This window comes from Anser cygnoides, chromosome 1, assembly GCF_040182565.1.
Source record: "Anser cygnoides isolate HZ-2024a breed goose chromosome 1, Taihu_goose_T2T_genome, whole genome shotgun sequence".
NCBI classification, from domain to species: Eukaryota; Metazoa; Chordata; class Aves; order Anseriformes; family Anatidae; genus Anser; species Anser cygnoides.
Genome location: NC_089873.1, coordinates 47,782,975 through 47,801,009, shown reverse-complemented (window position 1 = coordinate 47,801,009; position 18,035 = coordinate 47,782,975). Strand labels below are relative to the sequence as shown.

Genomic DNA, 18,035 nt, shown 5'->3' with positions numbered 1-18,035 from the left:
CATGAGCTTTAGCATAGTTTCCAGGAGGATCTGCTCCATGATCTTGCTGGGCACAGAGGTAAAACTGACTGTCCTATACTTCCCCAGGTCTTAATTTTTTCCCCTTTTAAGGGGAATCTATTGATTTTTTTCAACTCTACTCAGCACAATATAGTATAAAACTGTTCTTATTACAATGTAAAATAGGAAAGTACTCTTTTTGTAGTTTTTTTTTGGGTAAACATACAAATAACTTTTCTCATGTAGTAAACCACTGGACAGGTACAGAAGCTTCTGAGTCATATATTTATAGTCATGCTGCACATTACACTGCTTAACTATTTAAGCTGTTATGTACCCTTCATTTTGTTTAATTTCTCTGTTATTTCATTCTTCCTTTCTGTCCTATATGTCTAGTTAGACATCCAAGTCTTTACAGAATTGGGTACACTGGTAGTTCTTGTTAGCCAGCTGTAAAACTCAATTAACATGATTAAGCTACTACCACAGGGCAAGTCTGTGGCAGAGGCATGGATAAAATGTTGTTTATCATAGTGACATTTGGCTTCCTTAACCATAAGATTATTCTTTCTCCTCTTACAACTCTGCCACATTTATTATCTTCCAAGTTCTACAATTAATGATGTATAGGTCATGCAGTACCACTTGCAGTCACAACACTATCTTTATCCACCCTGGGAGCAGATCCATCCTTGCACTAATAAGAAGTATGTCCTCAGGGAAGAATGAGTCTATGATTCTTTTAATTAAAAAATTTATCATGGTACATCTTGCCATAAAGTATCGTTTTTAAAGGAAGCAATGAAGTTCCTCATTAGAGATTGCAGAAGTTGAATGGTTGTGTGAGGGAAAGAGTCACTTTATATCTTATTCTTCATCTTACATTCTTCCTTTGACATTTCCCACTAGGGTGGATGCAGCCCTAATCTGAAAGAAAAGGGAATTTGGGGGGGAGGGGGGGTGAGAAGGGGGTGTCAGGGGCTGTGCATATGCTCATGTGATCTGATTAAGGATCTGATGGCTATGTGATTTGATTAAGACTGTATTAAAATTAGCTCCTCTTTTCACTACAAATCTTTGGCTAGTCATTTTGGTCATTTTTGGACAAAGCTAAGTTTATCTCTGGCAGTGTGGCTGTTTTTACAGGTTTATAAATGTTTGAGGACAGAAACAAGGAAGTGTCGAGGTGCAAGATTATAGGACTATCCCTGAATAACCAATAACATGGGATTTTCTTTTTCAGTTTATCGTTCAGTCAGTTTAGCCTAAACCTTTTGTCCAGTGTATGGTGCTAAAAAGGTATAAATAAAACTCTAATTGCAGGAAGATGTTGCGTCTCTTGCAGTAGAATCGAATTTGTTCAAGGTATCCCCGATCTCCTCATCTCTGGTAGCTGACCTTTTTGACTTTGGTTTGCAGTGGACAGCTACTACAAGGAAACACATAAATGTACTAAATTCTTAATATTAAATTTCCAAGTTAAGTTTCTTTTACTCTGATGATACAAGCAAGGTGAAGAAACCTATCAATTTGCCATTCAGTCCAGTTAGAAAAGATTGTACCTGGATTTCCAAGAAAATGGCCACATTATCACTATGTGCAGGAGGCCCACAAATTTTCAGAAGAGACTAATATTAACAGATAAATATGGCAATTAGGGCCATCAACCATCTTTCAGCTATCTCTGTCTAAACAAGGGAACTAGCATAATCCTACTTTTTTCATGTCTGCATTCTCCTCCCTTTTTTTATTTCTGGACTTTATTTCTTTTCTCTCTTTCTGGAGTATAGAAAAACAGTCTTAATACTTCCATAGATTCTTCAGAAATTCCACATGTTAGGTCTTCAGCTCTCTCCTCAAGAAGAGTCAATATCTCTTTTGTATCTTCTTGGAGGAAGATCTCACTGCTCACCTCACTGCTCACCACTGCTAATCAGCATTAGTCATAACCACTCTCTTTTTTTTCCTGTAGGTTCTCTCAAAATCGAAGATACCTCAGCCCTGCCTCTTTGATATGCAACTCTGCATTCCCTTTATTGTACAATATAAAATTAATCTGCATATATAAGGCTTACAAATAGTACCCTTCATACTAGTTTAGGTTGTATGAGGATATGAAACTCTATAACAATGTCTCTACATAGCAGTAATTTTTTTCGTATAAGATCACTTTGAAAATGATTTATTAAGACATATCTGTCTGATTGCTATGTTTTAATATTTTTCCCTTTTGTTTTAACTTAAATCATAGGAGGCACTAACTTTAATTGAGCAAGTTGAAGCTGAACAAAGTGCATTGTATCACAGTCTCAAAAAATTTATGAACGTCAAGAAAAAAAGCAGAACTCCTCCTCCACCTATATTACTTTGTAGATCACATTGCTCCATGACATTTAAACCAGCTCCATTCTCTTCAGATGTTCAGGTAATACTTGTCATAATTACTGTGGAAGAAATATATTAAACAATACACAAGAGAGAAAAGGTTGTTTCAGCCATGCTATACCATCACAGTTTTCTCTGTTGGTCTTGAGAAGATTATGTTAGCCTGACTTAATTAAGTACGCATTTTTTAAATCCTTTGAGTTCAGATGTGACTCACTGTTTTGATCTTCACATTTGCATGGAACTTTCTTCATCTCGTGTATCATCTTCTTTGGTGCTTCTGCTCTATAACCTTCATTTATTCTACTTGTCAAAAGCTCATTCTCTTTCTTAGGGTGTTGACAGATGCCTAATCACTCTGAAGACATGCAAGGCTGTTGGATCTTATGATGCAAGAAAGTACCACACTCAAAGCTCTGTTAATGAAGTGCTAAAGTGCCATAGTTCAGGTAGAAAATCTACCTTTTGTTGAACATTTAGAATCACACAATAACTTAGTTAAGAAGGGATCTTAGGAGAGGTGTCTAGGCCAACCTTCTTCTTAAAGCAGGGTCAGCTGTGAAATTATATCAGGTTGCTGAGGGCTTTATCCAGTCAGTTCTGAAAATCTCCAAGGATGGAGACTGCACAAATTCTCTGGACAGTCTCCTCCAACAGGTTAACCTGTTCGTGGGGAAAACTTCTTTCCTTGTATACAGCTGAAATCTCTTGTTTCAATTTAGGTTGTTGTTGTTTTTCATCCTCTAACCGTGCACTACTGTGAAAAGCCTGTATACATCTTCTTCATAGAATCACTAAGGGTGGACAAGACCTTCAAGATCATCTGGTCCAACCATCACCCTTCATAACCTTCTTGCCAGCACTCAAAGGCTCCTTGCAGTTCCACTGAAGCCATCTCTTCTCTGGGCTGAATAAGTCCAGCTCTCCCAGCCTCTTCTTGCAGGGCTAGTTCTCCAGCTCCTGAACATCTTGCTAGCCCTCTGCTGTAATCAGCCACTCTAGTTAGTTTTTCAACATCTTTCTTGTTAGAATGATGGGGAGCAGTAGGAAAACTGGCCATGGTCTCTAGATGTAGTCTAAAGAGTCATGAGTAGAGACTGATCCTTCAGTCTCCTAACTGTACTTCTGTTAATACAGGTCAACATGCTTTTAGGCTGCTTTGCTGCCATGGCACACCACTAGCTCATGTTCATCTTGGTGTCTAGCATGACCCCCAGATCCTTTTCAGGAAAGTTGCTCTTCAGCTCATCAGTCCCCCGCCTGTATTCTTCCAAGAGATTCTTCCTTCCTAGGTGCAGGACCTTGTATTTGTCCTTATTAAATTTCATGAGGTTCATATTGGCCCATTCCTCTGGGCTGTCTAGGTCTCTGTGAATGGCAACTCTGCCCTCAAGGATATCAACTGTTTTCCTCTGCTTGACATCATCTGCCAGCCTGGTGAGTGTGTGATCAGTCTTCTCAGGTCATTGCTAGAGATATTCAACAGGCCAGGTCCTCTGCAGTGCTCTGCTTGCTAGTACCATTCAAATAGAGTATGAACCATTAACAACTGCTCTCTGAGTCTGATCTTCCAACTGTTGTGTTACCCATCTACCTCTTCATGCACCCATACTGTATCATCCTAACTTGGTTATAAGAATACTAGGAGACAGTGTTGAAAGCCTTGATAAGGACTAGGTAAATGGTATTTACTCGTCTCCTTTCCTCCACAAGTCTAGTCATTTTGTCACAGAAGCCAGTCATGGTGGTCTGCCATGATTTGCCCTTGGTAAATCCCTGCTGACTGTTCCAAATCATGTTACTCTCCCTCATATGCCCAGAAAGGGCTCAAACAGGCTGAGAATGTGTATGGAAAATCCACTAGTTGCAGTTTTTCCTGAAAGAGAAATCATCGTAGTGATTTTACAAACTACTTCAAAATAATAACATGTTTACAACATGTATAAAAACAGTAGAAACACAAATCATGAGAATAGTGCTTACGACATTTCTGTGAACAGCTGTTTTATTTATAACTTACATTTTTAGTGCAGTTTGATTAGTGAATTTAAAACAAATTCATTTGGGAAAAGGCTTTCATATGTATTCCTAGTGTACATAAAATTAAAAAAAGTCCTAAAAGTCCAGGGGTTCATAATTTTTAGTAAGGGTTAATATTTGATTTTGATATAGGACAATGAATATAACATGTTGGGCCACTAGGTGGTGCAATGTGATTATTATTATAATTTGAGCTATTCTAGGAGATTTGTTTTTTTGATGTATAGCCGTTGAGCAAACACAAAAGGTATTTTTTAAACGAAGATATTAATTGGAAATGGATACTTAGCATATAGTTAGATGTATACATATATTTTATTGGAAGTCAAAATAACTGTAAAATTTCCTGATCTCAATGTTACTCATTTGCTGAAAATAATCTCCTCTATTTCAATATTGACTTCTGAAAAAAAGAGTCAGGATTCGTTACAAGACAAATCACATGCAATACAAGAAAAATGAACATTTCAGTCTTTCAGAATTTTTGTATGTTGATAAATGACCTCATCTGCCCCACCTGAAGTCTACTGAAAATAAATTGATTTAGTACAACTTTCTAGAAGTGCAATGCAAGAGAACTTAATCAGATACGTAACTTACTGAAATCCATCTGCCCAGTTCTGCAGAGATGAATCAAAATGAGTTTTCATGTTTGATCTCACTGAGCATGACTGAGCATGGATTGAGGTATGCACGCTCACATTCTTCCTTGATTAAAGACAGTGAAAAATGTGGTTGATATGCCCAATGAGATTATTAGCAGCTCAATGACATTAGAAAAACATTGATTTCAATAGGAACTAAGAACATCTTGTTAAGAAAATATTACTAGGTTTGTATCTGCATTTCTGTTACCTGCTTTTAAGGATTTTTTCTCAAGTGATTTGCTGAATCGGAATGTTATGTCAACGTTAGAAGAATACATTGCAAAGATCAAATAAGGGGTCTTGATGAATTTAGATCTATAGGATGACCTGCAGAGTTTATGCTTTGGGCTGAGTTTGAGCATTAGTATAGACCAAGGTAGGAGATAGGATAATGGAGAATCATCTGCTTTCATCAGCATGGCATTGTATAACTGTCTTTATATCAACTCATTATGTTTTCATTTTCTTTGAAGGTTTCATGGTACAGTATTTTGGGCTGTGTAGCAGGCGGAAGTAACACGAAAGTAAGATTAAATAACAATAAACTTCCAAATGCAGGAGAAGAGGTAAGATAGAGCTAAAACCCATTCTGGTCATTCTCTCATCCTTAAAACAACAAAGCATAAAACTGAACATTCATGTTCAGTGTTCAATTACAGTATTTGAAGGGATTTCTGCTGTTTAGAGAGCTCCTTATGAAGTCCAGACAGTATTTGAATAAGAGCACTGTACTGATGATACATTAAGATGATCTAATTTCTCATGTTACGCTTCAGTCACTTTGTCGATTGTGTATTGCTTCAATAAAACTTACCTTTATGTAAGATATCCTTATTATGGAGCAGAAGTTGGAAAACCCTATTAGGGTTGAGTAATGATGTAAAAAGCAGATGGACAATTACGTGAAGGAAAAAGGAAAAGGAGGGTCTTCAAAACAGATTGTCTTTATATATGTATTCACAAACTGCTCATCTTCGATTCTAAAGTTATATTAACGGTGTTAAAAGAGCTTGAGACATCCTGCGCCCACATCTAATACATGCATGTGGCATATATGGAAGAGAGCCACATACTTTTTTCCTTGAAGCACAGCACAGCTCAGAGCTAGAATGTCTCCAGCTTGATGCCTGCAAGCATGCATACTCATAGTGTGAATGTGCAAATGGACAAAAATGTCTTAGAAAAACTCCAGGTCTTCATACTTAATTTTTGTGTTAGATTATGTGCTTTGTATGCTCAATTACATTTCAGAGCAAAATTATTTTTTTTCTTGTCATTTCATTGTTTCCTCATTGTCTTCAAGAACCCAATATTATGTGTAAATATGATGTGCCTGTTGTACTTTGATTGTATCCCAGACCATTAAATGATTTGTTTACCAATAAAAGTGTAGTGCTTTGTGTTTGGTTTTGATATATTCTGTGGATGTAACCAGAAAATATTTTTATTGATAGATACCAGCTGATGGAAAAAGTGTCTTAGAAATACAAGGCTTAGATCCCAATGAGAAATACATATTTGCAGTTGCAGCATATTCTTCTGATGGAAAACTTATTGGTGATGCCATTGGGGAAACAACTAAGCCAATCCTTGCTTATCCACCTCTTTCTGCTACTACTGTCCGAGCTTATCTAACTCAGGTAGGATAAGATTCTTTGATAATAAGATAATGTTTTAATTTGGTTGTAATAATTTGTTTTCACTGGTAGCTCTAAAGCTTCTGGCAAGAACTCAAGACTTTCTTGCCAAAAGCTTGATTAACACAAATCAGAATTTTACCATTCTTCAGCAATACAAAGATAAAATGGACCTAGATGAAATAATCTCTCTTCAGAAACTGTAGCACCGAACATGTAAAATATTCCATAAAGGACCCTTAGACCCTTGATTAACAGTCAAGAAACTCTTTTGCCTTCCATGATACTACTTCTGAAGGCAAATTAGTATTAGTATAATGAAATTGCTACTATCTATATTTAATTCAAATACATCAGAATAAAACCTTTCTTTTTCCTGCAGTTGCATTTACTTACCTGAAGACCATGGAAACTTGTTAGTTTTGTTTCAATTAGCAACTAGTATATAAAATGAAATCTATTTTTTTTTCCTGTAAAAAGTTACATAAATAACCTTTATTTATTTATTTAATTAATTTAGTTATTTATTTTAGGTAGCCTATCAGACTGGCAACTATACGTTAGCCAGAGAAGCATTTTCACCAACGTGGGATTATTTTGTTTCAAATTCTTCTCCACTGCCTGCCAATACAGCTGTTATTTCTGCAAGAAGTAATTTGACTATATCTGAAAACAGGTAAAAACAAAATTACTGGCAAAAACAAAATTAAAATACTAGTTAATTATAGATTTTATTTTGAAGAGTACCAGGCTGTGAATTGTTGTTCAGACTAGTGATGTGAAAAACATCCTACAAAAAAGGTGTGAAATGTGTTGTAAGGATATAGCATGGAATAATTAGAAGAGGATTTTTCATATTTGTGGAACTGCTAGCATTTACTCAACTTTTGTTTTATTACTTTAGATGATTGGGAAACATTTATAAATTGTCCATTAATACCATGTGATTCATTTTTATATGCAAAATATGCGATATGCACTGGATTCTTGACTTTCAGTTCCAATTAAGGGAGCAATAATGTTCATAAATTCTGAAAGTCTTGTCTGGAACACCACACAAAATGGGTAAATGATTGTTAGTTTTGTTTTGGAGTGACTATATAAACCTGACAATAATTTTTAAACATACTAAAGTACTTTAGAACATATATATATATATATGTAATTTTCATTATGGCAAAGCCAAGCTAGAATTTTTGGGATTGAATTCACTGTAATTCAACCAAGACAATTAAATGAATTTCTTATTAAAAAAAAAAGAAAGAGAGATTTGTATGAAATAATAGATATGAAATATTATAATAAAAAAGTCCTTTTAAATGTTGTTCTACTGCTTATGATTTAAAAATAAATTAACATCTTAAATATCTGAATACAATTCATCCTCTTCACTTGTGTCCATTTCTTTTAAGGCTAATTCTATCTTTAGGAAAGTTTTGGCAACCTTGTGAAGGAGATAAGGAATAGTTTTGCAGCCTCTGAGTTTCAGTTTGACAGGCTGACTTAGTCTTGAAACCATAATGACAATAAACAACCTTATTGCATGTGCTTTTAATGGTTCAGTGAAACATTGTGGTAAAAAAATCTTAGTTTGAAGCAGTAGATATTAGGGGGATTTTTTTAAAATTTGGTCGTAATTATTCCATGTCCACTTCATGGACAGAATAACCAGTAATCAGCTATTCTGAGACATACAATGCAGCTGGAGTTTTGTTTTTTTTCTTGTATTATTTTGTCAAACTTGCATCGGAGCCCACAGTTTTCTCATCATAATGCAACAGCAATTTCTCACTGAATGCAAGCAGACAGTATAGTCGTGTGTGCTTTAAATCATGTTACAGGAGAAGTTAATGTGTGTAAGTGTACTTATCTGGGGCTCAGCCAGACCACCGGTGTGTATCCTATCTGTCCTTCAAGTGTCACCAGTGTGCCTGATACCAGGCATGCAAGCTGACTGAGGGTCTTGACTTTACGTGCCACTTGAGTTTTACAGGCAGCCTATGGACTGCTTTGATTCAGGCAGATAATCACTAGGCATCCTATTTTACGACTATGTGGATGTCTTTAATCTTTCCCTGGCCTGAGAACAATGCAGGAATACAAGTCTGGCCTTTGTGATTTTTTTTTCCTCTTGTTCTTCATTTATCTTCTTTTCTAACCTTTTTTTAAAAAAAAAAAAAAAACACAAGAAAGTACATTTCTATAGGTAAAGTAGGTTCATTTGAATGAACTTACTTTCAAATAAATCAAATGAAGACAGCAAACTTTAAATAGCTGTGCAAAGCAGTTCAGGGATTTTGCTTTTCTGAAAGTTAACTCAAAGCATTATTATTATTGTTATTATTATTGTTATTGTTATTATTATTATTATTACCATTATTAACATATTTCATCCAATTAATACGGAAGATTCTCGAAGCTGTACTATGACACCTGAAATAAGACAGTTTCAGTTTTACTATTTGGTAGCTAAGAAATTAACTGGACTAGCATGACCGTACAGAGAATTTAGACAGTAGAGGGAGCTGGAAGGAAAGGAAAACTCCTGTTTCCAACTGGAAGCCCTGTTGATATCTTGGTAATGTCAAGCATGTGAATTTGTCTGTTTGATAGTCCTTCTTGAGTTTCAGTCTGTTTTATAAAACACAATCAAGAAGTAGAAATTTACTTCTTATACTTCAAAATAATAGGATTGGTTCTGTAAGAAAAAAAAAAAAGAAAGAAAAAGCAGGACAAATGCACGCCTATTCCCAGGGAAGAAAGCACACACATGCACAAAAGGCAGAAGAAAAAAACTATTTTGAAACTTGTAACAAAAGACATCAATGGATGAAAAGGAGTCTGTCATTAATACTTAGTGTACTTCCCAACTGCATGCATTATTGTCAGTACAGAAAAATAACATGTAAAAGAAGACAGAACAAACAAGATGTAGCATCCCAAGTTTTTAAAGAAAATTCAAACTAAATGTCACTGGAATAGATGAAACAATTACATAACAGTTTTCTAAGGATATTAGAAGGTGGACAACAGTTTGAAAAGGAGTCTTATCCCTTTAATGTTTTTTTTTTTTTTAAGCTAGGAATTTAAAGCAATTTTTTTTTTCAGTTTTGTGTAAATCTCATTTCCAGCAGTACCTGTAGTAATCCTTCCTGTCTATCATGTTACTATTAAAGACTGCAATTTCAGGCATGAGATGTCTTAATCATCATTAACATGCTTTTACTGCTCTTTTGCTTTTTTTCTTTTGTAGGTTACGTCTTGAGACTGTATCTCAGACTTCTCCTATCACCTTGTACCTCTTTCTGAGGAATATATTTGCTATCTGTGACATTAACGTCATGAAAGGAGGACTCTTCTGTGATTCCGTCTGTTCCAATGAGATACTTTACAAGGAACAAGTATGTGTAGCTTAAAATAATGTTGGTTAGTTTGTATCTTGGTGGAAAGATGATCTCTAAGTAGTTACTTCTCATTAATATCCTAATTCAAAGCCCACTGCTTCCAGCTGGGGAAGGTTTTTCCTTAACTTCAGTGGTGTTAGACTGTGTTTAAAGTAAGAGATTTAATCATGATTGTTTTTGTCCCACTAAAAGGCAGCTGGCAGCTTTATTTGTTAACATTTCTGCTATTTAATATGTATGTTTTCATTAATATTGAACTCCTAACAAGGTTTCATGGTTTTAATATGCTAAGTTTCTTTTAGCTTATTTTAGGCTTTCTTATAGTACAATGGCATGTTAAGTTTCTTTTTTCTTTGCCTTCTCTATTATTCCATTACTATTCCACTCTTTCTTTGCTGAAGTACTTGCGTCTTGCAAATGTGAGTATTCAATGACACAGTGACTTCAGTAGATCTGCTCACATATGCAACAACTGTGGCAGACCGCTGAAAGGGAAAAAACAGAATTGTTATACCCCCTTACCCACTCTGAGAGCTTTGCATGTGAAACTTCCACTCCACACAGGTTAAATGTTGCTATCAGGCATTACAAACTAAGTGGATAAATTCAGAGGGCAAAATTAAGACAAATGGTTTCCTTTAGAATCATGATTACAGTTGCATTTGTTTATATACTTCTAATGGGTGTCACTGTAAATTCATTTTTAAACCTTTATCTTATGTGCTGCTCACACTGCTTTTTAAATGGTAGTAATGTCTGTCTTCTTTCACTCCCTGAAATGATTTTAAACAATGGTATTTATATTTGAGTCAAAATGTTTTTTTTCTTTTACAGGCTGGTAGATTAGCAGAATGTGAAAGGATGACTGTGGCAATTGATCTTGGTAATTGGTTGAATGATGCAAGTTATACACTGCAGTCTGTTGTACAATGTTATGGTCTCCTTGCTCCAATTATTTATCACAAGATTTCTGCAGTGCCAGTAGTTCAGGTGAGAGCATTTTAAGTGAGAGCTTTCACCCAGTTCCTGTGATTATAGTGATAATAATTAAACTTGTAATTGAGTATACATTTATTTGGGAAAGCCAAACATATAGGCTTCAAGTTCTAAGGAGTTGCTGAAAGAAAAGCCTTTATTGGTTTTAATGAATTTCCAGTACATATGTTCAGTGTAAGTTGCACAGATTCTGTTCTCAGATATGCTAAGGTAAATGCAGAACGTTGGTTGTTGCTGCAGGACGATTCACTGGTATTTTAAAATTATAATGGAATCTGTGACGTAACTTCTATTGTATGCCACTTGCAAATAACAATTCTGAGGAAAGAAAAGCAGCATTTGCCCATGTGTATTTTTTCCCCCTACATTTTTTCCCCTGTTTTGATAATGCAGTCTATGGTTTTCAGGCAACTGTACCTTTCCAGAAGCAAGCAAGCACCTTTTCTTTGAGAACAGAGTACCTGAATGCTTTCCTGTTATTTCTGAAGCAGCAGATTTTTTTTTTTTTTTGATTCAGCAAATATACAGGAGAAACATGCAACTTTTGTACTGTTTTTTCAAGCATACCAGAAACATTTTTCTTTTAAAATTCTGACCAGCTCAATATAGTTTTAAGCAGTGTTTTACTAGGAGTATGTCATCTCACTGAATTAAACATTCTTTGATTTCATTTTAGTTAAATCAGCAGAGATATTATGTATCTATAATTTAATATCTAAGTGTTTTTTTTGTGAACTTGTCATTTATTCCAAAGGGTTGTGGATGAAATCTTGAAGCCATTACACTGAATGGAGATGTTACTACTGTTTTTTGTAGAGCTAACATTTCATCATAGCTGTTGGATTTTAAAGTTTACCATCAAATGCAATACATGGAACAGGGGTACAAAGTTGTGTGTTGCAGGTTCCAAACTTTGCTTTAATCCTTGTATTTACAGATCCTCATTAAGTGCTTGGCTGTCCTTCAAGAAATTCCAAGTGCTATTTTGCAAAGGAGACAGGCTAGATGTTATGAGAGTATTCAGCATATGATAGCTTGTACTTCATTTTATACAGCAAAGGTATGTGGAATATTATTGTGCTTACAGCTTTCTTTAAGACATTGCTTTTGACAGAAGAAAAAAACAAAAAACATTTAATAAGCTGGCCTTCAGAGTGATATCTTGTTTTGGTATTAATCAATGTGTGTGCTACTGGCTGTGAGGGCAGTGTCAGGACATAGCGAGGGCTGTGGGGCCAGGATGTGAGGGCAATGCCCACGGCTGCCAGGGCAATGCCTCGCCGGCAAGGGATGGTCCCAGCGTTCCCAGCTGAGGAACAGGGCAGACCAGAGGTGGCAGTCAGGTTCAAGCAGGGGTCCAGATCATTGGGCAGGTTTGTGGTGATGAGCTGCGTCAAGCTGGGAAGTCAATCTGCAAGTCAGGATCAGGTCTGGTGAGGGTAGCCAGGGTCAGACACAGCCCAGAATGTGGGTCCATCATGATGGGAGCACTCCTAGGACAAACTGAGGAGTCAGTTAATGTGTCAGGTGTCCAGACCGGTGGATCCATGGGCCAAGCACAGTCATGGCTTTGAGTGTGCCGAGATCAGCACTCCTACAACATAGCTCAGGCAGGGACTCTAGGCTCAGGTCTGAAAGAGAGCTCCTGGGCCCATGGAGAGAGGGCCCAGTTAAGGGTTGTCAGGGCCAATAATATCTGTTAGTGCCTCTAACTTTGTAGAGACTCTGGCCCTCAGGCTAGAGCCTCTCGCTCTTACAGTTCAGCTCCTGGTAGTTGCCAACCTCAGAGCTGTCTGCTCAATTCCACAATATTGGAAGTGATGTTTGTGGCACTAGGAAATTAAACCTTTTGCTGTACTTGAATCACTACTCTTGCATCATCAGTAAAGAAGCTGTTACTCATTAAATATTTCTTATAGTTCACTCACCTGTGAACTTAGTACTAAAAGGTTGTTCATCTCAAGACGTGTCAGCATTCAGCTTACCAAATGAGGGAGGACACAATTGCAAAAGTAAGCCTGGATTTACTAAGGGAGAGAAATAATAATTCCAAGGAAATGGTGTGTTTGATGTCACATGAGGATTTTCGGAGAGTTATCCATGAGACATTCACAACAGGTGGCTGAAACCTGAGGAATCGCTTGAAGAAACACATTTTTAAAAAGAGATTTCTGAATAATCTTGTATCTCAGTTTCCAAAGTAACTTTCACGTGGTAACATTCTTTATCAACATCTATTTGGAGTTAACTGATGAACTCATTATTTTCTGTTCAAGTGTGGACATGGCATGTCCAATCTCAGTGATTCTCTTTTGCATTTTTAATCCTGAATGTGTCAAAAAATGTCAAATAGATGAACCTCAAGTGACTCAAGTAATTTCATTATGAGCAAGGCAGTGCTGGTTCCAGGATCAAAAAAGTCTGACCCAAAAGGCATCCAATATTTCTCTGTGTTTCCTGGTACTTTCCAGGAACTTCAGAGCCTTATTGTATCTTGTCTCAGTGTACGTATAGTCTTGCCTAGACTTTAGTTAATATATTTTAAAAAATATATTATTTAAATGTCCTTAATATCCTGATTTATTAAAGACAATGTTCCATTACTGGTAAGTGTTATACTCTGTTTAGATACTTTTGCTAAATTTGTTTTAGTAAGATCTTTTTGCAATAAGTACAATACTTACATTCTTAAGTAGCTCCTTTCTTTAAGATGTTTTCTTGTGGCTATTTCTATATATCATTTATCAGTCCCGAAAAGTTCTGTTTTTTTTTTTTTGATTCCTCCAGGATGAGAACTTGCTCTGTCTTTAACTTTAGTATAGTGCTTGTTGGATTATCCAGTTAAATGACTGTTTGTATTGCAGATTTTTTTCTTTAGAGGTAGCGTTGCAACAGAATAGTATACAGAATAGCAAACAGAATGAGTGAATTGCAAAAGCTTCTAATTAATCCATGTTATAAAGTTCTCTGTTGAGTTAATTGGGCTGTTTACTGTACTATCAAAGTAAACTGTATACTTATTTTCTGTTCCATAGGCAAACATCTCAATGTGAAAAACTACATTGCATATACACTTCAGTTTTCAGAGCTATATCTAAAGAAGATAAAATCAGCTAAAATACATGAGACGCTGTTAAATCATAATTTTCATATTTTTCAAAATTTCACTATTCTATTTTATTAGAGAAATTTCACTAATATGGTTGAGATTTTCAAATGTGCACTTGATACCAGAGAGGTAAATGAGGATTGTCTACTTAGCCCTTATACTCATTGATGGCAGTACTGCCTGAGAACAGGAAGAATGTCAAGTACTGCAATAGATACTTCTGTTTAAGTATTTCTATTCTCTGAGGAACAGAGTCTATGGCTAAGCAGAAGCATAACACATAGACAGTATATCTGCAATTCCAAGTATTTTAAAGGTCTATAGTCCTATTGTTTTATTAAGGGAAACTTAAGTATTGAGTAATTAACTTCTATTTATAATATTAATGCATTTTGACAACTGTAAGTAGATAATAATTAAACATTACATGTTATGCAAAACAAAAAGTATAATAGATGATTCTTTAATAGGTTCTACGTTCATGGAAAGAATATGAACTAGCAGTAATTATTACTAACTATGGGAAAAATTTGTTGGATCCCTCGCAAACAGCCTCACTCTGTCGCTCAGGAGCTACAGAAACTGAAGAAACACACACTAACAAAGAAGTAATTGTTCTTACATTCACTTTATAATTTTTCTAAATATGCTATTTTATTATTTTAAAGCCCATATTTATTAACTTCTGTTTTAGAAGTGATTGTATGGAATAAGAGTTTCCTAATAGAGTAGGAATTCCCAAGAATACAGCTGAGAAGCTTCTGTTTGATTACAACCATCTTTGTTGGGACCAGTTACAGACTGCAGTGGGTACAGGGCCTCCTCTAGTTGAACTGGAGAGGGGTTAGCAATACTATAGTTCTGAGCCATTAGGATCCTGCAGATATCATTACCAGCATCCCTAATTGATCTGCACATACAGTTTGCAGGAATGTCTTATTGGACAGAAATAAGGAAATAAATTAAAAAAAAAACAAACTCAGTTAAATAATTGTATAAGAAAGGAAATTCAAAAATATCCTAGTGTAGAAACTTGGCCTCTCATTTTGTGTAGCAGCTACTTGGAACAGAGTCATAGTAGGAGAGTGACTCGGGAACTTCGTAGACTGAAAAAAAATCTCAGTGGAGGAAGAACTTTCAACCTCAAAGACCTCAATTCTTAAATTACAAAGAGATGCAGTAGGTTGTGGAGGATTTCCGACAACTTAGAATTAAAGTGTTGATTCTGCATAGTTTTCTGTCTGTTTTTCTTTAAATAATTTTGGAAGAGATTTTACTAGAGAGGAGATTTGAAAAAGATATAAGAAAATAGGAATAATGAGACAGGAAGAAAACAAACATTGTGAGCATGAAACAGATAAATTGAGAGGAGCAGCAAGTCAATCAATCAGCTTACAGGGAAGGATTTCTGGAAAAAAAACAAACACCTGTAGGACACTGGTAGAATCCAGACCAAATGATTTTCTCCATTGCTTCTTGCTGAGTTTGTGATGGCTGCTCTCAAGCTCATACCAAAAAAAAAAAAAAGAGAAAGTAATCTAAGATCATAGGAACAATATAATACCTTGAGGTAAATAGCGCTGACTGAAAATTACATTTTCATTAAAATGAAAAAAAGAACTTGGCGTCCAGAGGAAGATTTTCATATCTTTAGGAAGTAACTAATCTACAAAAGAGTGTATATATATATATATATATTTTTTTTTTTTTTTCTGGAAAGCAACATATTTGGTCAAAAAATTTGTTCAAATATGCTGTTCTAGTAGCCTGTGGGACTTCCCTACATATTTTTTTTTTTTTTGTGCCAATGCGAACTCATTGGCTTCCTTGGGGACCAATCAAAAATGTATCATGGCCAAGTTTTTGAAGCTATATTAACATTTTTATGGACATCAATTTTAGCTCATTTACAAAGAGGACAATATTGGTTAAATTACCAAACATGGAATAAGAATTTTAGGATCTAATCCAAACTTCACTGTTGATGTGCTCTTTTTAGTTAAGTAAAAGCTAAGTTTTTATAACTAAGTACCTGATATTTCAGAACATTTCTGCAAAGACATCCCATTTAGCTGCAATGGAAAAAGCAACAGAAAATCTAAATGCTCTTGAATCAAATCTCCTGAGACTGACAAAACCAGGTGGGTGTACTATTAAACATTTTTACCATATTCCATACAGTTTACTATGGTTCATCTGTAAATATTGTTTGCCTAAGAACTTTTATTTCATATATCTTTGATGAATCAAACAAAATCATAATTTCTGTGAGCTTATTTACACCTTGTAGTGGTGTTTATAATGACTTTTATTAATCTTTTTCATCATTTCCACACAAACATTCATTCCTTCTTAGAAAGGAGTGGTCATTGTCCTGTTGTGCTATTAAATATATTTTACTGATCCGTGTAAATTTTGTTCCATGTTTTTGAGGCTTGCTTTATTTTCGTAAATCAGAAAATGCAAGGGCAAAGACCATTGCCTATTTATTGCATGTTTTACCACCCTACCATTGCTAGTAGTAATGGCCATTGTAGGAATTTGTAGTATATGAAAGGATTCCTGGATATGGTTAAGAGAAATTGTTCTCTTTGTGAAGCAGTTGCACGTGGAGTAGCATTTTACTACCTTGTAACTCAGCAATGACTATATCAACTTTAAAATATCTCAGAGTCTGGATTAAGCACAAGAATTTACATGCTAGTTGTTCTGCCAAATTTAGATGAAGTAGTAAGTAGGACTGAAGAAGAAAATTTCATAAAAATTTAGAACACAGAGCCACCACAGATTTTTTTCCATTGTATTTACCTGGTATTTTCTACTCCTTGGAACTTGTATAGAATCATAGAATAATTTAGGTTGGAAGGCATCTCTGGAAGTAATTTATTCCAGAGATCAGGTTGCACTGGTACTTTTCCAGTCAAGTTTTAAATCTCTCTGATGAAAGAGATTTCAAAGTATTTATAGGCTACCTGTTCCAATATTTGACCACCTTTATGGTTAAAAGTTTTTGTTTATTTTTTTAAATATCTGTTTGGAATTTCGTGTTTTCCTACTTGCAGCTATCACCTCTTGTGCTGTCGGTGTTCACCTCTGAGGACAGTCTGAGGTGTACCTTCTGTACTTCTCCTGTTACACAGGTGTAAACTCCCCTTAGCCTTCTCTTCCTAAGACTGAATACATCCGGTTCTCTCAGCCTCTCCTTGCATTGTCATGCAGTCTAGATCTTTATTATCTTGGTGGCCCTTCACTGGACTATGGAGTTCAAAAACAAACATACCAGGTGTGGTCTCACAAGTGCTGAATAGAGGGTAACAGTCACGGCCTTTGACCTGCTGGCTCTGTGCAGCTCATCTTTGCTGCAACAGCACACTGCTGATTCATGTTCTAGTTGTCTTCTACTGCCTCTGTATACACATATGTATATATTTTAGAAGAGAAAGTATTTCTGTGACAAATAGGATAAAAAGCATGATGCAAAAATTCTGTTGTCTGTGCACTGACCCTTCAGTTTCTGCTGCTGACATCGATGCCTGCATTTCTGCAGGACAAGTTACAGGATGAATGAGTTCTGTAAGTTAATTGGAAATTACATCGATTATTTAATAAAATGATGTTCCATTCTTTCTTAATAGAAAGTTAAAGTTGATCAGTTAAAGAAGAACATGTTTTCATTAATTGACAAATACTTGACTGCTGAAGTCTGCTCTGTTGCTCCAATAGGATAATTGTATACTAGTCAATACAGGAGTCTTCTGCTGTTGCCATGCATAACAAATAACAAAGCTTACATCCATACATACAAATATGTATAAAT

At 35.5% G+C, this 18,035-nt stretch overlaps 1 protein-coding gene across 4 annotated transcripts in view; it reads left to right on the top strand.

Annotated features, from left to right (window-relative positions):
• Positions 1-18,035, top strand: part of CFAP54 (cilia and flagella associated protein 54) — a 116,268-nt gene that overhangs the window by 36,141 nt on the left and 62,092 nt on the right. For 3 of the 4 annotated variants that reach the window (XM_048061210.2, XM_066994698.1, XM_066994717.1), the window contains 9 exons: positions 2,252-2,425; positions 5,546-5,638; positions 6,527-6,712; positions 7,243-7,385; positions 9,963-10,110; positions 10,948-11,103; positions 12,047-12,169; positions 14,689-14,826; positions 16,263-16,359. In XM_048061210.2, the coding sequence (XP_047917167.2) occupies positions 2,252-2,425; positions 5,546-5,638; positions 6,527-6,712; positions 7,243-7,385; positions 9,963-10,110; positions 10,948-11,103; positions 12,047-12,169; positions 14,689-14,826; positions 16,263-16,359 (1,258 nt within the window). The remainder of the gene's footprint in view (positions 1-2,251; positions 2,426-5,545; positions 5,639-6,526; positions 6,713-7,242; positions 7,386-9,962; positions 10,111-10,947; positions 11,104-12,046; positions 12,170-14,688; positions 14,827-16,262; positions 16,360-18,035) is intronic. The other variant, XM_066994708.1, reaches the window with a different exon arrangement.